The 23651-nt window shown below is 43.8% G+C and overlaps 2 protein-coding genes across 2 annotated transcripts; both read right to left on the reverse strand.

Annotated features, from left to right (window-relative positions):
* Positions 1-292: 292 nt before the first annotated feature.
* Positions 293-18412, reverse strand: slc22a15 (solute carrier family 22 member 15). Its single transcript, XM_047351240.1, has 13 exons — positions 18260-18412; positions 17130-17279; positions 16906-17038; positions 16189-16353; positions 15976-16105; positions 14695-14755; positions 12976-13142; positions 11439-11579; positions 10265-10350; positions 7410-7518; positions 7261-7333; positions 3151-3309; positions 293-2830 (listed from the first exon to the last, which is right to left on the reverse strand). Exons 1-13 carry the CDS (start codon positions 18341-18343, stop codon positions 2789-2791), a joined length of 1500 nt encoding a protein of 499 aa, XP_047207196.1. The 5' UTR covers positions 18344-18412; the 3' UTR covers positions 293-2788.
* A 98-nt stretch (positions 18413-18510) lies between these two features.
* On the reverse strand, positions 18511-20369 carry LOC124858915. The gene has a single exon (XM_047351250.1). The coding sequence runs from the start codon at positions 20217-20219 to the stop codon at positions 19401-19403; it is 819 nt and encodes a 272-aa protein (XP_047207206.1). The 5' UTR covers positions 20220-20369; the 3' UTR covers positions 18511-19400.
* Positions 20370-23651: the final 3282 nt, after the last annotated feature.

Here is a 23651-nt window from a genome sequence, read left to right on the forward strand (position 1 = left end):
TCAGTGGTTCGGGGTAGTTTGAGAAACCGTCTGAAGCTCCCAAACAAAACAACGTAGGTTTCTGAGTCCATCAAGTTTCTCTTTGGGCCGGTCAGGGTTTTCTTTGGGGATCTGTAACCTCTTCAGCATGTGGAACATGTGGAACATGTGGAACGTTGAAGAGTTGCAGTGAACCCAGAAAAGCTTCCTGTTGATTCATCGAAGGCGGAGAAATAAAAAAACTATCCATTTTTAAACTGACGAACATTTTTCTGCTCATTAAACCATGAAGACAAAAAAAAAAAAAAAAACGTCAACACGAGAAAACATTTTTACTGAACCAATAATTCCTGTAGATACAGCGACATTTGTTTACCGTCAAATATAATAATCCATTTACAAAACAACTGAACAGAAAACACAGAGGGGAAAAGGCATCATTAGATCCAGAAAATCCTCAGGAATGTTTCAATGTTTTTCATCCAGAAGCTTGGATCAGTTCTATGGATCAGAACCTTTAATCAGCACTAAAACATCAACATTCATCTGAATCAGTGTTGCTGTTTTACCGCCAACAGACATTCAACAGGTTTTATTTTCTCCATAATGAAACTTTCAGTCGCTGTGATTTCCTGATTCCCTTCAACACAACGTCAACTAATTCAGCTGTTTCTTCTCGGACCTGCTGGCTGGGTCTGGAAACTGGCAGGATGTGAAGTCCAGAGAGGAACCCAGGAGGAGAGTTACAGATGATGTCCAATAAACATCATCCTGCTGTAACATGTGGCCCATGAATCGGTCTGCGATCCAGATTCTGGGTTTTGTTCTTTTTGGAGGATTTAATTAGAAAAATGATGTTCTACTGATGGACTCCTGATGTTCTACTGATGGACTCCTGATGTTCTACTGATGGACTCCTGATGTTCTACTGATGGACTCCTGATGTTCTACTGATGGACTCCTGATGTTCTACTGATGGACTCCTGATGTTCTACTGATGGACTCCTGATGTTCTACTGATGGACTCCTGATGTTCTACTGATGGACTCCTGATGTTCTACTGATGGACTCCTGATGTTCTACTGATGGACTCCTGATGTTCTACTGATGGACTCCTGATGTTCTACTGATGGACTCCTGATGTTCTACTGATGGACTCCTGATGTTCTACTGATGGACTCCTGATGTTCTACTGATGGACTCCTGATGTTCTACTGATGGACTCCTGATGTTCTACTGATGGACTCCTGATGTTCTACTGATGGACTCCTGATGTTCTACTGATGGACTCCTGATGTTCCAGAGGTCCAGCATCTGGCTGGGAAAATGCTGTTTTATGGAATATCAGGAAGTAAAGAAGGGCAGAGATGTTCAGAGATGCTCTAAACCTGTCAAACACAAAGCATTTGTTCTTCTCAGAAGGACGTGTGACTGAGGTCAGCAGGGATTAATCATCTTGTAACCTCCAGAGTCTGGAGAAGTGTCCAGCAGATCAGGAGGAAAAGCTTGGTGTTCGCACCACCAGAAGCTGGAACAGGTTGTATCAAACCTGAAGACATCTGAAGCTCAGCGAGGTTCTGATTAAAGCTTCTTCAGCCCGTTGTGATTCCTGCTCTAAAACAAGCTGGAACAGTCAGTCTGGACCGATCTCTGGTAGGAAAACATCTTCTGGTGTTCAGGACGTTAACCAGGTTTTAGTGAAAGCAGTGAAAATCACAGCCCTGGTATACTTTCCATTCAATGTTAAAACCCATTGTAGGAAGCTGGACTTTGCTTCTGAGTGTGGCCATCTGAAGGTTAAACTCCTGTGTTTCTGTCTGATGAACCCAGCGCTGGGAATCACCATGGCAACCAGTGACTTAGCATTTTCTCTGGTTCTTCTTAAATCAATCCATCGTCAGGTGAGGTCCGTCCTGACCAGACAGACAGAAAGTGAAGCGTGGAGGTCATGTGCGGGGCAGTGGTAGCTGCAGTAGAACCTGGGTGTGGTAGCTGCAGTAGAACCTGGGTGTGGTAGCTGCAGTAGAACCTGGGTGTGTTCAGGGTCACTGAGGAGGTTTTAAGCTTTGTTGCTTTTTTAAGGTAAAACGTTTATGGAGAACCTCTCTGACTTTATGGTCCAATAAAAGGAGATCTCTGCATCCTTTAACATAATAGGAACATTTTCCCTTCCTGGTAAACTGAAGCTTATTCGACTTTGTTGGCCTGAAGGATTGTGGACCCTTTCACGGGTCATTATCACAGGTTCTGTGTGGGAACGTCAGCTTTGACCTCCTGGAAATGGAACCATAAAGAAAATAAAACACTTGCTGGAGCTGATCCATCAGACCGGGAAACATCATCATCTTTAACTGAAACTCAAATTTTATTTTTTTATCTAATGGATCAGAAGCATAAACAGCTTCAGGTTCAGGTGGTTCTGACATTACCGTGATCAAAAATGAAAGCTCTGCTCCCAGCAGATCATGTTGCCCAGGTTCTGGATCATTGGATTCTGGTTTCAGCAAACTATGACCTAGTTTATTCTGGTTTTTTTTCCAGGGATTCGGTCCAGGAATGTTTCATGTCCGATCTAAATTTGTGCTTCAATTCCTGCCAAAGGCACCAACATCATTACAAAGCTCAGGAGTAAAAGACCTGAGGAGGAACCGTGCAGATCCCTGCAGCATCTCCACACTTTCAGAACCTCTCTGCTCCACCAGCGTCAGACATCAGCAGGAACCTGGAGACTCTGACTGTATAAAAGGACATTTCACTGCTCTGAAGCAGCCGTTCCCTCAGGGCTGAAACAAAGACACATCCGCTTGGTTCACTTGTTTGATTTCCATTGTTCTTCTTCATACAGAAGAGCCTGCAGACAGGAACGGGAAACAGTTTCAGATCAAAGAGGAGCTTCTTTCAGTGACTGCAGGTCAAAATCAGAGTGTTTGTAAAATGGATTTAAATTAAAAGTTTATTCTGAGAGTTCAAACTGAAGTAAAACCACAGAGTTTCATCTTGTTTTCAATGTGCAGGAATTGAAACCATCTAGGATGTGGTTTCGCCAAGACAACTTCAAACTGATCAAACTGATTTTAGAGGATCCTAAAGATGCTTTAATGAGTTCTGTCTACCCATCTTGTCTTGCCAGTGCCTTTAAACAGTTTCTGGATGTGAGGAGCATTGCATCACCTTGCTCTCCAGCACCCGGCTGTGTCTCGGACTGCTCAGATCCTCCAGGGTTTCGGCTGCAGGTCGGTTCAGAGTTTCCGGTAGCAGGAGGCCCAGACACCCTGCAGACAGGCCGCTCAGACAGAACACCGTGAAGGGCATGGAGGTGTGGAGAGCTCGCTGAAACAGACAGATACAGTGACGGTTACACTACAGCCACACCTAGGGGACCCGAACAGAAACATCAGGCAGAGAAGAATCACAGAGACACGGTTCTGGACTGTTTTTGTTCACTCAGCTGTTAAAGTTTGGTGATCATAATGCAAACAATGTCAAAAAAAAACAATAAATGAATCTTTGACCAAATACCAAATATGCAATGAATTCTGAAATGAGCACTATTTGAAATATGGTTCTCTTAACTCTATTGCTGCTATGACCTTCACAGTTATTACATGTTTAAAGCTGCAGTAACATGTTGATCTATTAGTGTTTAAAAACCTCCAGCTGAAGCTACAAAGAGAAACTTCTTATTGACACTCATCTGTCTGATGACTTACTGAACATCAAGATTAGAAACTGTGGAAATATAAATGCATTATTATTAGTAGCTAAGACTAAGATATATTTGGGACTTTGCTGCTTATAGATTGATTTTAATTAGGAGTTTTAGTTATGCTTTTGATAGAAAAAACCTTAACAGTAGCCTCTAGTATTATAACCCAATGAGTGTTCATTATTAAAGGTTAAAGGTTGCAGGTGTTTTCTGTCTGTATCATGAGGAGCCAGCAGTGTATGTAGGGAGGTGTGCTGCTCCTCTCACTGAAGACGTGTTGGAAACATTTCTTTAATTAAATGATGAAATGTATCTCTGTTGCTGGGGAGACATCCACAGACACAATGATTGTGTATGTGTGCTGCATGTCAGCGTGGGGTATAAAATGTAATGTAACGCTTTAGTCAGACAACACAGATGTTTCCAGGTAGCAGTGTCAGTGTGACGTCTCCATCTCTGAATTCAGATTGGTTTTAATAAACTTGTGGAAACTACAACTGATCTCTGACTGAGGATTGTCCTTTGGGTGCCAAATAAAAGAGTTGATGAGAGGTGAGGAGTAATGTAAGAGTTAACGGACGGCCAGTGAAGTTTTCCTACCTCGACAGAACTCTGAAAATCCCACAAATCAGCTCTGTGTAGCATTAGCATGCTAACAGTACAGTTACAGGTCACGTTAGTAGCTAATTTTAGCAGAAAATAATATCATGTCTTATCAAGCGAACAGTAGAGAACTTAATCTTTGCGTAACTCTGACCTTCATAGCTTTTTATGTCATGCTAGGATGTCAAAGCTAAAGTACGGAAATGATTACATGAAAACCATATATAGCCTCACACTAGGGTTGACAGTAGTTGCTGATGTTTGTTTCAGTTTCCTCAGAAAGTCCAATTAGTGCTGGGTGTTCTCAGTGGGGTTCTTTGACCATCTGAGATCATTAGAGATCTATACTCTGAGGAACTTCATACAGCTGACCCTCTCTGTTCCATGGTTGCTGATGCTGACGGGTCTGACTTCGATCATCATCTCCTTGGATCTGTACAACCTCTGAACATTACTTTATAAAACACAAGCTGCCCTGAACAGGCGATAAAACCTACAGCTGAAATTTCAAACATCTCTACTAAATTAAGTCACGGCACAGTGGAGTATACAGATAGACAACGTGAATACAGCTCAGCAGTTTTCAATGGAGGAAAACACGATGATCATGTCTTCCTATTATCATTTTTAACAACAAACTATGTCATTTCACTTTAATGTTATTTTTATTTTTCTTCAATTATGCCAAACTGCTGCGTCTGGGTTGTTAAGAGTTAAATATGTTTGTCTATAGCTGTGAAATGAAAAACTGTTTGTTGCTGCAGTCCCTGGAAGAACCACTAGGTGTCCTTACATGTTCATGCTTCAGCACATTTTGCTGCTCATGAATGTAACTGAACTGGAAAGTCCCAAAGTTCACTTCAGATAGGCATTTTTCACCTCTGACCCAAATGTGTCATTGTGTTACAGTCAGAATATTTAATAAGTTGTTTAGTTTAGATCTTTCTGAGCAGAGGAATGTAGGGTGTGGTCTACATTGATCAAGAACTCTAATATGGAAGACCTGCAGATAAAGATTAGTGATTTATTAAAGTTTCTTTCTCCACTGATTCTTCCCGTTTGTTTTTTCTCAGGGTGTGGCCCAGAGTTTCTGACACTAGAAACTTTCATGTAGTTCAGCTTCCAGCATGACTCATCTAGCTGGAGTTTTAGTCCACTGAGAGAAACTTTCATGCTCAGGTGGTTTATATCTGCTTTCAGTTAGAAGAGTCCTGGTAACTCCTGGGTCAGAGCCCTTATGGGTCTGTAAGAGGATAGGAAAACCAGTCTGCTGACTCTTGAGTTAAACTCTCCTCACTTTCTATTTGTGATGTAATCCACGCTTCTGTCCTCAATGAACCACGTTTTAGTCAGAAATCATCAGATTCCATCAGAGACTAATTTATGAATCAGTAAATGAGTTGATGGAGTCCAGATGTGGCCCTGGGAGAACTTGACATTACGTGTTTGGATGACCAACACCTAAAAACATCTGTCAGAGGCGTCGGTATCTGAAGCCTCAAACACAGTGAGGAACGAAACAAAAAGACTACAGAGATGTTCATCATGGAAGGAAGAGGGTTCTAGAAAAGGCCTAGAAGAAATAAACAGCTAAACTGGCTGCTCACATCTCCACAAGAAGAAAAACCAACCACAATTCTAACAGAACAGAACAGAAACAGAACTTCCTCTGGTCTATTTCAAGGACTTTCTGAGGAAAGAGGAGGAAACTTTAAGTGTTTGAGGAAGTTGCCCGTTATAGATGTACGTTTTCATATGTCAACGTTTAAAAAGAGACACTCTCTGATCCTAGCAGTGATGAATATTCATGTCACAGTGGATTTCTGGACTGGTAACAACTGCAACACTTTTAATCGTTGCAATGTAATATTTGGTGTAGAAGGAGTCAAAAGTATAAAAACGTATTAAACCTGCCAGCTTAGTCTGGTCTACTCCAGTTCCTGGAGAGGGGTACGTCTGCAGTCTGTAAGTGGGAGGTTCTAAAGTTCAGCCGCTTCAGCCACACAAACATTGCCAAGTGTTGCAAGGCGGCACGGAAAGCATGATGGTAATTTGTACTTTAGTCATGAAGTTGGTATTCCAGCATTAAATTTGAAATGGTGTCAGTTTGTAATTTCTACGTCTATAAATATATGTGGAAACGTAGCTAATCATTTAAAACATGAGTTAAGAAAGTTAAATGAGAAAACCTTCGATCCAAAGCTCCAGAAACGCCCATGGTGACGTGCTCGTCCAATCAGGTGTTTCGTTTTACTTAGGTGACGCCTTCCCTTGCTGCAGATGGACCTGCTTGACTTTCTGTAACCCGTGTTTCTTCTATGCAGGTCCAAAGAGTTCTGGGTTTTCTCACTGGTCTTTTTGCCAATGTAGGTGGAGTTCATAGATGCCTAAAAGCAAGTCTCTGCCAAGAGTCGCCACACTACTCCTGATGAACCGTTTATACTGGGAGTGCTTCGTGTTCGCATGCTGGGTGCAGAGCAGCGATGCAAGAAGCACGACAGAAACAGAGGAAGAAGGAAATGGAAAGTTAAAGAAGCAAAGATCCTCTACAGCGAGTCTGTGGGAGAACTGGATGAATTTTCCCAGTGAGAGCAACCAGCAGATCCAGCATGTTGAATCCTTCAGAAAACAAGCACAGGTGGTTCTTCTAGATTTTCACCATGAGGAGCTTAAAGTAAGTCTCAGTGATGCTGAGGAGCCTTCAAACTGATGTAGTTTAACCTCCTGATTTCCCAGCACCGAACACACGCATGAAATATCTAACATGACTGCTGGGTTCTCATTCATCTTCGTAGCTGTAAAATCAGCTCCTCTGAGCTTCTTCTGCTGCTCCGATGTTCTACATTCCTGTTGGTTCTCCCTGAACTCCAGGATGAACATCTCCAGATGCTCCGTGAAGGTCGACAGCAGTCAGAAACAATATTTAAGCTCAGCGATGGAGGAACCGCAGATCTTCTCCATGAAAAACTCACCATCGAAGGAACAAAGGGAGCCAGGATTCCTCCAACTCTGCAGGACATGGAGCAGACCCCCAGCCCAGCGTTTCTGCAGCACAAACAACTCATTTAATGTTTGACTCGACCCAAACTGAGATCATGTGTTCTGAAAGCATCCAGGTCACCTGATCACAGTGGGGTAGAGCTCAGACGTGTAGACATAGGCGATGTTGAACGCTGCGCTGACCATCAGTTTTCCCACCAGAGCCAGAGACGTGACGCTCAGCAGAGTCCCTGTGGGCACAAAACGATAGGTTCTGGTAAAAAAAAAAAAAAAAAAGCGGTTCTGGTAACTTTTTACAATAATTATAGAAAAAGAATCCCTCATGAAGAACAAAATATCGAGGCACGTGACGTCGCCCGGTACGGCGGAGCCGGGGTTCCACCCTGGAGCCAGGCCTGGGGTCGGGACTTGATAGTGAGCGCCTGGTGGTCGGGTTACTCCTCCTGGGACCTGGCAGGGCCAAGCCAGAACCAGAGATCCGAGCCCATCCCCCAGTGGGCCCACCACCTGGAGGAACCATGAGGGACCGGTGCAAAGAGGATTGGGTGGCGGACGAAGGTGGAGACCTCGGCGGCCCGATCCCCGGATGCTTAGGCTGGCTCTAGGGACGTGGAATATCACCTCGCTGGGGGGGAAGGAGCCTGAGCTTGTGCGGGAGGTCGAGAGATATCGACTAGAAATAGTCGGGCTCGCCTCCACGCACAGCGTGGGCTCTGGAACCCATCTCTTTGAGAGGGGTTGGACTCTCTTCTACTCTGGAGTGGCCCACGGGGAGAGGCGGCGGGCTGGTGTGGGTTTGCTTGTCACCCCCCCAGCTCAGCCGTATCGTGTTGGGGTTTACCCCAGTGGATGAGAGGGTCGTATCCCTGCGCCTTCGGGTTGGGGAGAGGTCTCTGACTATCATTTCAGCCTACGGGCCGAGTGGTAGTGCAGAGTACCCGGCATTCTTGGCGTCCCTGTCGGGGTTGCTGGATAGTGCCCCTCCCAGGGACTCCATTATTCTGCTGGGGGACTTCAACGCCCACGTGGGGAACGACGGTGACACCTGGAGAGGCGTGATCGGGAGGAATGGCCTCCCCGATCTGAATCCGAGTGGTGTTTTGTTATTGGACTTCTGTGCTAGTTACGGATTGTCCATAACGAACACCATGTTCAAACATAAGGGTGTCCATCAGTGGACTTGGCACCAGGACACCCTAGGCAGGAGGTCGATGATCGACTTTGTTGTCGTATCATCAGACCTTCGGCCGCATGTTTTGGACACTCGGGTGAAGAGAGGGGCTGAGCTGTCCACTGATCACCACCTGGTGGTGAGTTGGATCCGCTGGGGGAGGAGAAAGCCGGACAGACTTGGCAGGCCCAAGCGCATAGTGAGGGTCTGCTGGGAACGTCTGGCGGAGCCCTCGGCCAGGGATGTATTCAACTCCCCCATCCCGGGGGATGTTGGAGACATAGAGTCCGAGTGGACCATGTTCTCCGCATCTATTGTTGATGCTGCTGCCCGTAGATGTGGCCGTAAGGTGCCTGTCGCGGCGGCAATCCCAGAACCCGGTGGTGGACAGTAAGGGATGCTGTTAAGCTGAAGAAGGAGTCCTATCGGCTGTGGTTGGCTTGTGGGACTCCTGAGGCGGCTGACGGGTACCGTGAGGCCAAGCCCGCAGTAATGCGGGCGCTGTGCCGGTCCGTTGTGGTGAAGAGAGAGCTGAGCCAAAAAGCAAAGCTCTCAATTTACCGGTCGGTCTACGTTCCTACCCTCACCTATGGCCATGAACTTTGGGTCATGACCGAAAGAACGAGATCCCGGATACAAGCGGCTGAAATGAGCTTTCTCCCTTAGAGATAAGGTGAGGAGCTCGGAGTAGAGCCGCTGCTCCTCCACATCGAGAGGAGCCAGTTGAGGTGGCTCGGGCATCTATACCAGATGCCTCCTGGACACCTTCCTCGTGTTCCAGGCACGTCCCACCGGGAGGAGGTCCAGGGGACGGCCCAGGACACGCTGGAGGGACTATGTCTCTCGGCTGGCCTGGGAACGCCTCGGGCTCCCCCTGGAGGAGCTGGAGGAGGTGTCTGGAGAGAGGGACGTCTGGGCGTCTCTGCTGAGTCTGCTGCCCCCGCGACCCGGTCCTGGATAAGCGGAAGACGACGAGTACGAGTATACAAAAAGAAATCTTGCAGAGAAACTTTAGGATTAATATTTAGGAAGCGTTGAGACTCATCAGCTCAATAAAAGTCCATCCTGATAACCCGGTGCAGCGAACAGCGACAGTTTAAACCCAAACCACAGCGGTTCCGCTGACTTTCCTCTGGCTTTTAAAGCCATCAGTAACCCAACAACTTTAATGTTTGAAAGTAAAGCTGACAGAATAACGCACTGAATGACAGAAACAGGAGACGAGGTTTGTTTCAAAGTTCCAACATTTCCCAGAAAGTTGGAATTTCTGGACCGGGTCTGAAGTTTGAGACACATTACAGATAAAGTCGTGACCCTGATGACCTGTGCTGCATGTCTGCCCCTGTCTCCACCCCACTTCCTGTTTATACATCAGCCCCGAGTCCAGAGACACACCCAACCCCAGATTGACTCATCTTTCCAGACCTCCAACCTTTCAGTTTTTATTACTATCTTCAAAAGTGGCACAAACCAACACTGACCTTCAGCCAGGTGAGGAGTGGTGCTGGGGGCTCCCCCTAGAAAAGGGCGTAGTATCCATAGCAACCAGTGATTACATCACTCAGCAGGTTTCTGCTCCCTAACTGTTCTGGTGTGAAACCTCATTTAGATGTAAACAGAGGCTGAATGAACTTGTCGCGAGTGTTTGCTGATTGTGTGTGTCTTTAGCGGGCAGCTGCAGATCTGCTGTCTTGAAATAACTTAGAAACAGGAAGTGATCTCAGAGTGAGGTTCGGATCATTTAAAACCTGTTATTAGATCTGCTCTGTAACCAGGCCCACACACCGCTTCTACCAGAACCTTACCTGTGTTCTCAGGGATCAACATGGTGCAGAGGCAGGCGGAGCCAGCCAGACAGAGGAAGCTGGCCATACTCTTCCTCCTCCCAGCCCTGAGCACAAAAACATAGAACAAGCAGCTGGTCAGGCAGGAGGCCTTCAGGTTACTTCATTCTTACAGTCATGTAGTTAATTATTATCAGAGTATGAGACCCAAAGCCAGGTGCTGCCAGGAGGTCCATTTCCCCAGTAGATTAAAAAGTAGACGACTGGTTAGAAAATCCAGTCATGGTTGCTGGGAGGAACCAACCCTCCTGCTCCTCACTTCCCTAATTTGATGTGTTTTTAGTGTTTTAATGCCCATTTGTTCCAACATGATCCAGTTCTGAACAAGTTAGATGTTTCCTGTGTAGTAATAATAATAATAATAATATATCTATTTACAATAACCACTAGGTTAATCAAAGTGCTTTACAGTGAGTCAAATAAAACACAATCAATAAAACAGAATTAAGATGATAAAAAATATAAGAAACAATAAAAAAATAGATAGAAAAATGTCTACTAGAAACTACTAGATATTAAAAGCTATCTTAAATAAATATGTCCTAAGTCGTGAGTTGAAGAGGCCCAGGTCAGAGGTCAGCTTTGATTCGACCGGGAGTTTATTCCAAACTAAGGATCTGTTACCACGACAACAATCCACTGGAAACTGGATTGTTTCTCCATTTCTGTTAAACATCTCTGTGTGCAACAGTAGATGTAAGCCAGAATGATCGATATTAACCATTAATATCTGTTTCTAATTCATCCATATAATACACAGGTTTCACTTTCTGAACTGAATTAGAGAAATAAATGAACTTAATGTTATCAATAATGTTTCATGTATTGAGATGAACTTCTCTGCTGAAATGCTTCAGCTCAGCAGGCATCTCCTTTCCTACAACTTGTTTCAGGAGGGGTTTAACTCAGGAGCACCACAGGGTACGCTTTGAACCTTCATACCCCTGAGCACTGCTGGTCAGCTGGTCTATAAAGACAAGGTTGAGCCATTAAACAAAGCATTTAAGGCTGGATGCTGGGAAGAATAAGGAACTGCTCACTGACTTCAGACAGGAGAAAGGCTCTAAGACATGAAGCTGAAACTCGGAGGAGATAAATATGCAGGAGCCTCAGAAAGTGTGTGTCAGCGTCTCACCAGGTCTTGTTGATAAAATAAATGCAGAGAGGATATGCAGGCAGCTCCACGAGGCCGTACATGGCCACGTTGACGAACCGACTCCCCGACGTGTCGCTGGCTCCCAGGGTGAGGCCGTAATACACCAGGCTGCAGGCATACCTGCAGCGTGCACGCACACACACACACACACACACATACACACACACACACACACACACACACACACAGTAGATCTGAAACAAGGAGGAGGGCAGGGCAGGTAGAGGTTGAGGTGCAACCTGCTTCAGTGTTGGTTTGTTTCAAATAAAATGATCATCCTTCATCTACAGTCCTATGAGCAATGCTGTTGTCTGTCGACGGTTTGAGGATCAGACCACAGAGCTGACAGCACCATAATATTAGATTTAACATTAATAAAAGGTCACTTTCACTCTATTGGAGATCCGAGCTGGAATAACATGTGTAACCGAGCTCTTTGCATCCAAACACTCAGCTCCAGATGAATCCTAAAAGGACGTTCAGCACCCAGGAGGACTGCTCCACACCCTTCTTAAACACCAATAGTTTCTTTTCTACTGCTCCATCAGCGCTCTGAGCTGCCTGTTTTTTCCCCGAGCATCCAGCAGAAACTCGCTGCTATAAATGAGGAAAATTTAGTGCACGCTGGGAAATTAATGAGTTTTAGAAGCACAAAAACAAAGCAGAGGTCATCGGGGTTCTGGTGTTTCTGCTCAGAAATGATGGAATAATTTACTGAACCTCAAAGTCTGCAGAGCTTCGAGGTTCTCTAGAGACCAGCTGATAAATCTGTCTTCTGACTGGAACACAGACTGATATTATCCTTATTTTATTTCATTTGACTTTATTTTGTTTCCATGGAAACCACTCCATTGCTCTTCTTTGTCTTGTTAGAACCTGGTTTGTCTACATGAACAGAACCAACTGTCCCAGGGACTCCTCCCAGTGGGACGTTCTCAGGAAACATGTCCCTCATCTGAATCACCTCAGCAAACTCCTGCAGCTCTCCTCTGAGCTCCGCCTGGATGACGGAGCTCCTGGCCTCACATCTGAGGCAGAACCACGATGAACAGGAAGCTGCATCAGCGTTCTGCAGCCTGCAGCTCTGGACCTTCCACAATGCCTCCTCATAACTGAGGCTTTAAATGATGAAGAACCAACTGATGTTTTAAATATAGATTTAATAACCAATGACAGTTTTAGCTGGTTTTCACTGAATAATTGCCCTGAATTTCCACGACGGAGGGACACTAAAAAGTACCAGAACTGTTTCATGTCATCAGCTTTTAAACTTTACATCATTTTCCACAAATATCAACACCTCATAGAAGAAAAAGTATTCCCCGTTTTTGCTGAAGTTTTATGTTTTTCTTTATTTTAAAGAAATAAAAATAAAACCGTGGTCCTTTAAACATGTTTAATTTCCTTTAGTAGATATTTATCTAAATTAAAAGCTCACGTAACGTTAGCGGCTCCAGGCGGCTTTATTCAGACGGACTGAGGGTAAAGGTCGCAGATCCCAGGGTCAGGTACTCACCACACATACATGAGCACCATCGTCCTCAGGCGGAGCACCGGATGGACCGCCAGCTGCAGGATGCCGCCCCGGTTCCTCACAGGGCTGCCGGGTTTGGCGGCACCGACGCGCTGCAGAATCAGGTTGGTGGCGTTGTTGCCGTTCTTCACCGCCATGAAGCGCAGAACCTCCATGTTTATTTAAGAAAAGTAAAGAAACTCACGTTACAAATATGCTTTTTAATATCAGTTCCCAGAAAATCATCCAAAAAAAAAAACATGTAAAAAATAATAAATACAAAGAAAATCTAGAATAGTATAGTGAATACAATCTAAATAAATAATTCATAAAAAAATACATAAAATCCTATTCATTCTGATATATTTCAGTCTGTAGATGTAACCCAAGAATCCTCAGGCGGCGTTCCACAGGGTTCTGTACTTCAACTGTTACTATGTTTGTTCAGATGACATCTAGATGACTCTAGAAGGCCTGAGGAACACACCCTGTCCTGGGAGTGAGGGCCAGGACGTGGTTGGAGCTGGCCGAGCACCACCCAGAATCCATTTATCTGTGAACATTTAATGTTGGAAGGGTGAGCCGTCAAGGCTGTTCGGACCAGCGCCACACCCTGTTGGGGTAAAGAAGACCCACGCCTCTTCAGGCGGCTGACATTTCTGTTGATCTGATGTCATTCTCTGAGACAGTGAATTTCTGGTTTTTTATTATCTGTAAGCCTTAATCATCAAAATGACGAGAAATATTTCTCTCTGTGTCAGTTAAACTTCCTGAAATGAGGGTCAAAAAATATTGAACTTTTTCACAATATTCTAATTTCTGGAGCTGCAGCTGTAGTTGATGTTTGTGTATAAACTCCAACCAGCAGGAAAAATGAAGGGTGGAGAACCTCCACTACCGCGGAGACGTTCTTAGCTACTTCAGCTTCTCCTTCTGAAACTGAGCCTCAGGTCATCAGATAAAGTCTGAAAATAAGGTTGCTGCATTGAGCTGAGAAAAGACATAATCCAAGTCTTGACACGAAGACTTTCAGAGAGAACAGGAGTAGCTCAGGTAGCTTGTCGTTCAGGCCTCAGCTCCGACACATTCTGCAGATAGGAATAATCTCTGAGGCGCATATTTCCAGGGAGGTCCATGAGTCAGGAAATAAAAGGGAGGAACCCCTCCCACATTCTTCCTCGTGTAGGAGGACATGGAGATTTATAACCTGCTCGTTTCACTCAGGAACTTGATGAAGAAGTTGATGAAGAAGGTGATGAAGAAGGCGGTAAAGAAATCTAAAAACAGCAGCTGCTGTTCTCACAGGTCGGGCAAACCCGCATCATGTTTCTGCTGGTTTCCCTGCAGGCCAGAGAGATTTTACATCACAGCTGAATTTAGTTCAAGCAGAAGTGATGTCACCACATCCAATACCTGCTGTAAGGTCTGAGTCACGGACCAGAACCATGTAACTGACAGGAAACCCATCCACCCACAGCACCGCGGTGTCTTCTGTTAGTGAAGGTCTGAGCGTGCTCATGTCATCAGGAGCCATGTTGGCTTCATGTGGCCTTCCTCTGTGGGGAACATGATGCATTCAATGACAGCTGGGAACTTCTGTGGTTCATCGTTTCCTCAGCTCTTTTTTGTGTCAAACAAGGATAGTTTTGCACAGATTTGTAGCGAGGAAATGATGTCAGACCATCTCTACCAGAAGTGCAAGCCGTTCGCAGACGTATTTACCTCTTCTGCTTGCTCTGTCTGCCCCTGAGAATACAGCCAGCGAGGAGATTCTGGAAGAGTTCTGCAGGAAAATCCAGAGCAGAGAAATTGATGAGCTAAAACAGATATTTACTCTGCAGGCTGAGTGACTGAGAATGGTTCTGCATGTTTGAATCATCATTAGAACAATATCACAGCAGTTAGTCCTCCTCTGGCCCATGTGTGACCTGCTGAGGTCAGATATTCAGTGTGATCCTGCAGATCAGTCGGAGGTTATCACCACTGAATATCTGTGATGAAGACAAAGCCTGGAAACACATCAAGGTTCGCTGAGCTGCTCTGCTCCTTTAACATCAACCATGTCTGCATCCTGCTTGTGTTTCACACATCAGTTTATGTTCCTGCTGTAAACAGCGAGCAGATAACTCTGAGGAACCAGGTCAGACCTGCAGCACCGACACCTTTAACATTCATCTCTTCAGCCATGTTCATTTTCATCTGGAAGATCTGGATTTTATTTGCATTCATGCATATTTAAAGCGCAGCACGTCTGTTGCTTTAAATATACTTTATAAAGTAAACTAACCGAGGCTGGTGTGACATCTCCATCCCACAGTGTGTCAAATATGGCTGAACTGGACTCAGAACCGCCCCGGCACATTTTCCCCCAATTTATTTAACATAAAAGGCAGTAAAGAGATAAGGTTTTATTGTTGTGCTCGTTTCTGCTGAGAGTTGCACATAAAACTGGTTTAAGATGATTTAAAGCCCTGCTGGTTTAAACTTAAACTAAACTGAAATCTATTTGAAGAAGGATTGGTCCTGATTCTGAGCAGGGCTGCTCGATTACGAATAAATTAATCATAATCACAATTATTTAGGTCAATACTGAAAGGAAGGTTAATCATTAAGTCGCTCCTAAACAAAACATTATTTTTAAAGGAAGATCAAACTCAGAACTTAGAAAATCTTCAGTTAAGCACATCTCTTCTCTGAGGATCTTTGGACAGTAAGCAGCATGTTAAGCTAGCTCGCCTCCGCTGTCTTGATACGACTAATAATTCAGCTCATATCATGTTTTCTAGACGTTAAATAAAAGCAGATCAACCTTACAGAACCCCATTTTTCCCGCTTGATAGATTTAACACTTTGCTTCCAACCTTCTAGTTTTTAAGGAGGCGTTTCAACTGCTTTCTGCTCCTCCTCTGTTTCTTTGGTTCAGTGCTCCATCAGGACGTTGCAAAGTGTTTCATGTCACAAACATGATAAACTTCCAGTTCACACGTCTGAGGTTTTACTCACACAGACAGCAGGAAGCAGAGGACACCTGAGGAGTTGGCCACCGTAGCCAGAGTCCTCCACGGCCGGATGAAGTAACCCAGAGCTCCAAACAGAGCGATGCCGACGGCGAAGATCATGCTGGTTAGCGTCCCTGCAGAGACAAACGGCTCAAGCTAAAAGCAGACATGGAGCGAGGAAAGACATCAGCAGTGAGTGGGTCAGCAGCCTTCGTACCGGTCATGGCCCAGTAGGACTTGCCCACGTACTCCTGCGTGAGGACGAAGCAGACGAGGCCGATGCCGCCGTTCATCAGACCGACCAGCAGGCGAGACGCGGCGAACACCTCGTAGCTGGGCGCCACGGCGGTGACGTAACCAAAGATCACCTCGAAAAACAGACCTGGGGGCAGAAAGAGACGGAAACGTGACGACGAAGTTTAGTTCGAGAGCTTTTACATTTTCTCACGCGTGTCAGGAGCAAAGATTTTAAGACATGAGAATAAACTCAGCACATCTTTTCCAATCAGTTTTCTAAACATACAGGTGGTGCTGAGAGGTTGCAGCTGAAAACTAAACATTAGAAATGAATTCTGATGTCAGAAATGAGTTGGATACTCTGGAAAACGGCACCATCTCTCAGGTTTGATCTACTCTGCTGTGGTCGGTTCATCCCAGGACTTGATTTAAACCTTTAATTAGCTCATCATGTCAGGCTGATTCGTACCACACATCCCTGGAATCTGGGACCAGAGCAATCCAACAACCTCAGGCAATGAAAGGTGGAGATTATACAACCACTTCATAAAATCAGCCTGGACCCTGAAACCGAGCCTTAAACCACCCATGTTCTGGAGGTCTCTGTGAAACAGCTGGTGTTAGACTGAAGGAAAGACAATCTGCATCTCGCCTACAGAAAGGAAATCAATCGGACCCCAGTTTGTGTTTCCCTCACCTGTCAGGTAGACGGGTCTCCTTCCAATCTTATCCGAGAGGGGCCCAAAGACGACATTCCCAACCAGGAGCCCGGTGAAGAAGAGCGATCCAGCCAGGCTGACCTTATAGGCCTGCTGTTTGATGAGAACCCACTGAGGAACACAAGGACGGGTGAGAACCTGTTAATGTCTTGAGGTTTTGCATCCTGATGTGGGAACCTGTGCAGATGTTCCGCTCTCGGACCTCGGTGACGATGGAGTCCACATCCTCTGTGAAGGTGACGTGCTGCTGGAGCTCCCGGTGGCTGGATGGACCGTCGCCCTGCTGCTCGATCCGATACTCTGGTGTGTATCCGACCAGAACAATCAGCATGGACTGACAGGCCATATACACCTGAAACACAGCAGAGTAAAGCACTGCAGAAGGGTTGGTTTAAAAAGTTCTGCTGCGGCGCGGCTTAGAACCGACTCTATCCGAATCCATTCTTGGACAAATGTGCAGCTGTAACTGCAGCCAGAGGTGGCGCTGCAAAGTACAGACTCAGAAAGAGCTGAATGCAAATGCATGCCACACTTTTCAGATTTCCATTTGAAAATTATTTTTAAACCATAGATAATGTTTTCCTTCCACTTAATTTTTTATGCACTATAATAAAAGGTTAGTGGTGATAATAGAATACTTCTACAAGGCACTGATTGTTTCTGCAGGCAAACAATCACCTAGCTTTCTAAATCCTACTTCAGATTGGGTTCAGCCAGAGAACCGCTCTGAGACCGGTCCATTATGAACAGAACTGTTCTGTTCTGAGGAAACATTCTCTGAAACAGTTTTTATAGAGGCTCAGAGTATTTCACTGGAAAAGCAGGAATATCTCAGTATAAAATGTTGAAATCCAAAAATCACCAACATAACCGATTATCTTCCAGCCTTTTATGCTTTTAATGAAAGAATCTTCAAACAAAAATATAAAGTTAATTATCACACCAAGGTTTCAGATGTTCTTAAATGGGTCAGTGGGAGAATTAACTGTTCCGCTAGTGGGAAAACAAAAGTAAACCTTTGGCTCGGTTTCATTTATCTGAGGAAATTTTTTAATTAAGAAAAGTCTAATTTTAGCCTAAACTTTCAAGCTGGAAACACATTTTGCAATTTTATAGCTACCATGAAGTCATAAGTTTGTGATAAACTCGGCAACAGTCTGAGGAGTTTATTTGAGCTTAATTCTCACAACCAGAACCAATATTTCGACGTTTATTGATTTTTCATTTTTCTGACAGCCACGTAGCGCCGCAGCTTCTGCTAACCAGCAGGCAGTTCCCCGCTTCTTTCCTCGGTTTACTCAGTTCAAATATCCGCATTTAAATGTGACAAACCTGCGCCAGGACGAGCACGGTCACAGCCCGCTTCTGGTACGGTCCAAACTCCCCTACTGTGTGAAAAGCAGCCTCTATATCCATGCCACCGAGGCCGAACCGAGCGGGCTGCTAGCCGAGCTAGCATCGCCGCACAGCAAGATAGTTAGCTGCTATGACTTCCGGGTTCGCTTCCAGGTAATTTAAATATTTTCTTTTCAGCTGTTTTAAAGCTCCGCGGGGCAACACAACTAAGACCACTCATAAATATGTAAAGGTTTTGTAAACGTTTTATTTTATTTACGATCTTAGCTTATTCAGCTGCGCATAAAACCGATTTAAGCGACGCTTTAGCCTCGCAGCAACATGTGAAAATCGAGAGCGTACCCTGCATTAACTTCCGGGTTCGATTAAAAGCTTTTTTCACTTTTGTTCCCTTTCGTTTCATGCTTCAGGCAAACAAACAGTTCAGAGTGAGCGACATATTTATTTAAAAAGGCGCTTACTGAAGAAGTGGAAACAAATAAATACATGAAAACCACAGAAAAAACATATTAGCAACAATAAATGGGGCTGAATAAAATACAAGCATATTAACAGTATTATTCATCAATCAGTGTGGTCATTAGACAAGCTGTACTCTGACTAGGTTATCAATGCATCACAGATCAACGCACACACATTTTCTTGGTCCAAGGGACAATTTACAAGACCATCCATATTTTTAAACTGGACTACCCATGAATTCACAGGGAATAACTTCAAGCATAAACGCCCGAAACCAGAACCTTCTTGGAACCTTCATGTTAGACACAGCGCATAACAGCGCATAACATGGATCATTGTCCAGCTTTTTTATTCCAGTGCATTTAAAAAGAAAATGTCAAAAGTACATTGTATACAAGCAATAATGGCTGATCAATGTCACGCAATCCCAAAGTTCATGTAGTTTCTTCAGATGTTTAGATACACAGTAAGATGACCTGTGAAAATTGGGCAGCATGTAAAAGTTTAATAACACAGTCAATTATGTTCTGTTTCCCCTGAGGAGGTTCTGCAGGGAAGGCAAACAGAACAGGGATGGTGTTCTGATCCAGAGAAGGAGAACATCACAACATGTCCTCATGGTGGTGCCCTTCATTAAGAGGTGGGCAATGGTTCATCATTTTTCCAACATTTCGTTGGCTTCTTGGAGTTTCCCGTCTGGTGGTTGTCCACGGCTCCCATTACGGGCAGGACAAAAACTTGCTTTTTTAATAAACCTCCGGTAGATGTACCAGGCAGCAGCAACCAGTCCGAATAATACAATGACAACCACCACAACCACCACAACCGTGTTGCTGCCTCCAGATTTGCTGAAGAAGGGGTTCTCCAGAGGGTCACTCTCCTTCTCACTGATCCGGTTCTTCGCTTTGCAGGTGAAGCTTTTAAAGTTCCGAGTTTCCTCATTATTATTAATGTCCTTCTTCTTTTCCCCGCTCTCCCACTTTCCATCTTCTCCGTTCTTCCAGAAGTACTGGACGGGTTGATCATCTTCAAAGTCTCCACCACAACCCAGCGTGCAGCTAGAAGCTTCACTGCTGCACGTCAGAGGCCTGATAATGACTTCAACCTTCGTATGGTTCAGATTCGTGATCCCCACCGCCTTGAACGACCCAGGTAGAACCTTGTTGTTGATCTCCACCGTGAACAACCCATCGTGAGCTTTTAACATGTTGCTAACGGTCAGTGTTCCGGTGGTCAGGTCCAGTTCTGATCGGCCTTTCAGGTCACCCAGATATTCCACTTCAGTCGAGCCTTGAATCCATTCTGCTACAAGGTTCCCATTATGCTTCCAGGTTATGCTGGTGATCGGACCGGAGAACTTGGGACTGAGAACCAGCTTCCCGCCGATCTCAAAGTATTTAAGCTGTTCCTGAGCAGCAACCAGCAGAACTATCAGTATCAGGACCGGAACACCGAGCTTTACCATCACAGCCATGATTTAGAGAAGATCTACGGAGTAAACACCGTCATATCAGTCCGAATTATCGACGACTTCCAGAAGGGCGTCCACACCCATCTAGATTTGAGTTAAGATGGCGGCGACAGAAGCAGCTCCCACAGGGTCTGCTCCTTAGCAGCCTGCCGGCCTGCGGACGAGCAGACTGCTTTTCAGGTGCTTTGGGTTCTGACTGTCAGGTGGATTCATGTCACATACTGGACTGGACTGTTAACAGGCGAAAAGACATATTTCCTCTAAACTGTCATTGTTCTTGAAAAATTACATTTTTCAGAGTTACTCAATGTTCCTGGATACAAGCGGCTGAAATGAGTTTCCTCTGTAGGGTGGCTGGACTTGGCCTCATAGGGTGGGGAAGATTGAAGTAGAGCCACTGCTGCTCCACATCGAAGTCAGTTGAAGGACTACATTTCCTGTCTGGCCTGGGGGCGTCTTAGGATCCCCCAGAATGAGCTGGAGGCGAGGAAGCGATTTATTTCTGAAGCCACATTGAAGCTTCAGAAACGGTTCTTTTAGTGTGTTTAAATCATCAATTCTTATCAATAACTACACTTAAATGAAATATGATTTCACCATTTCAGTTTTGGCTTCTTGAACAGTTTAGCTTAGGATATTTTATATTGTTTTAACACAAAACCTAAATCATGATGAGCAAAACTGAACAACATAAAGCACTGAAGTGGTGTGTGAACGACTTAATGGGAGGAATATTATATAATCATTTAATTATGTCTGAAAATACGATAACACCCCGCCCACCGAAGCCGCTTGTCTCACCGGCGGAAAGATGGTGCAGACTCTTCCTCCAGATTCAGTGCCTTTTATGCCAACCGTTACGCAGCAGTTGGTACGCAGTAAGTAGGAGGGACGCTTCGCAAACTCGAAACGTCATCTGTCACGTGACTTCACGTAAAAGAATAGCTTCCTGCGTATTAGTATGGAGAGCCGTTTTATTCAAAATTAAATAAATAAATATTGCCATTGATAAGTTATTAATAAATATCCCATGAAATACAACAAAATAATTATGCTAAAAGAAATGTTCTTATTTTATCAAATTCATTTCAAGATTTATTTAATTTACTTAAATATTTATTTATTTATTTCATAATGCAGTTTTATTTTGTAAAGCCACTTTACGTGTTTCAGTGACTTTTACTTTTTAACCCCGTTTTTCATTTTAAGCTGTTTTTATTTCATGTTCTTATATTCAAATGAGGGGGCGGAGTTTTATCTGTGGGGCGGCGGGCAGAAGGATGGACAAAAAATAAAAACTGCATTATGAAATAAATAAATCTTTAAGTAAATTAAATAAATCTCAAAATGAATTTCATAAAATAAGAGCAAAATTTCTTTTAACATAATTATTTTATTTCATGGAATATTTATTAATAGCAGTATTTATTTATTAATTAAATTATGAATAAAACGGCTCTCCACAATTATGGGAGGCGCTGGAAGTATAAAGAAATTAAGCTGCTAATATGTGACTAAATTCTACTAAAAATACATAATTGACCGATCTTGAGAATAATACTGACACAGATTCATGTCGTAGTGGACAGAAACAGAGGCTATAATAGTGTCAATTAAAAGATTTTACGTTCATTTTTAATCATTGAATTCATTTATTCAACGTTAAAGAATCTATTAATGTCCATATGATAACTCCGTGTGGATTTTATTATTAATGAAATCTGAAGGTTTCTTTAAACAAGGGATTACCCCCATTCCTAAAGGCTGTTTAAAGAATAAAGAACAGATAATTACTCATTATTAAACATTTATTCAACAATGATGTCAAAATATTTGCTTTTATTTTCGTTAAGGTAAAATTATGGTAAATTAACTTTTAAGAGCCAGGAACTGATAGCAGAATATTTCATGTTTGATTAGTTTTTAACAAATGAGTTTTAGTATTAGATTTAACAGCTCCAATCACTTGGTATAAGACTTATAACTCAGCTGAGACGTCAGACATGGAATCCCACAAGGCTGTTCATTCAGCCCACACTTTTTCAGTCTTGATAAATTATGACAGTGCATATTAAAAAGGACAATTTCAGGTTATTTTATCTTTAGGTAGAAAAATGTAAAATATAATAGCTGGCTGATGACACTGTGGCGTTCATATTTATAAGACAAAATATGAGGAAAAAAAAAGTCTCCAGGACTCATACGTTTCAGTGCTCAAGATGAATCATGATTTAAAATTGACATTTTGTGTAATGCCAAAAATATGTTGGTTTAAGAGTTTAACTTTTGAAATGTTAAATAACTCAACAAAAGTTAAATAAATGAATGAAACTACAATTTTACGTCTGGATATGGAACCAGTGGTTCTCTTAGCGTCTCCAAGCCGCCATCACCATCAGGACTGGATCGCTTCACAACCAAGATGAGTCAGCGGTCATGGTTCTCAGTGGAGGAAAGGTCAGAGTGCTCCCAGGTCACTGAGGAGTTTCTGCCTCAGATGGAGGACTTCATGTATCTGAATGTTTTGTTCATGAGGACATGAAGGGATGGATCGGGGCTTCTTCTGAACATACGGAGGCATCGCTGCAGTCTGAAAAACCTGAACTTCTATCCTTAATGAGCAAACAATAAATCTTTCAGTTCAGTAAGTGTGAGAAGCTTCTGTTTCTGTGAAGGTATGTCAAACCTTCAAAGAAAAACTATCAAGTGATACGTTCCTGAGACAATTCTCCATTTACCTTCATCCTTCCAACTCTGGCAGCATATGGATCATTCATGATCACGGTTCCTTCAGTCCATGTAAAACCTGAACGTCAGACATTTATGCCGTTTCAAAAATAAAACGTACATCAAAGCTCAGCAGGAACTTATGGCAGCTTCACAAATGGAAGCACAGATATGGAGATACCAGAGAGGGAGGACAAGAGGAAAACAGGATGAAAGGAAAGAAGAAATGGAGGTAAGAAACAAGGAAGAAAACTAGTAAGGACACAAGCAAGAAAGAGGACATGAAGAAGAACCCAAGGGAGGATACGAATGTAACGACAGGAAAGAAAGAAGAACACAAAGATTTGAGGTACATCTGGAGGATGGAAGGATAAAAAACGATGGGAGGAAGGATGTGACAAAGGAAAGAAAGAAAAAATGGAGGTAAGAAACAGGAATGGGAGGAAGAGAACATGAGGAGAACCCAAGGGAAAATGAAAGAAAGGACAAAGATGAAGACAGGAAGGAAAGAAGAGAACTAGGATGGAAGGAGAAAAGGAAGGAACCAAGGCCAACTTTTAGACAGGAAGTGAAGCTTGGATCTCCATACTTAGTGAGACCCAATAACTGGAACAGTTTTCCAGAAGGGAAGAGGTTTGAAGGTGACCATTTATCACAATTTTTATCTCTGTAGTAGCAGCGGTTACCATGGCAACAAATTCAGTTTGA

This window comes from Girardinichthys multiradiatus, chromosome 22, assembly GCF_021462225.1.
Source record: "Girardinichthys multiradiatus isolate DD_20200921_A chromosome 22, DD_fGirMul_XY1, whole genome shotgun sequence".
NCBI classification, from domain to species: domain Eukaryota; kingdom Metazoa; phylum Chordata; class Actinopteri; order Cyprinodontiformes; family Goodeidae; genus Girardinichthys; species Girardinichthys multiradiatus.

What these genes read in the sequence shown, in the direction of transcription:
- LOC124858915 (XM_047351250.1), bottom strand. Translation starts at nt 20,219, where the DNA reads ATGGCTGTGATGGTAAAGCTCGGTGTTCCGGTCCTGATACTGATAGTT.
- slc22a15 (XM_047351240.1), bottom strand. Translation starts at nt 18,343, where the DNA reads ATGGATATAGAGGCTGCTTTTCACACAGTAGGGGAGTTTGGACCGTAC. An exon ending in CCGTGCTCGTCCTGGCGCAG is followed by an intron (nt 17,280 to 18,259) that starts GTTTGTCACATT and finishes GCTGTGTTTCAG; the next exon opens with GTGTATATGGCCTGTCAGTC. An exon ending in GTTGATCCCTGAGAACACAG is followed by an intron (nt 7,519 to 10,264) that starts GTAAGGTTCTGG and finishes TTGTGCCCACAG; the next exon opens with GGACTCTGCTGAGCGTCACG.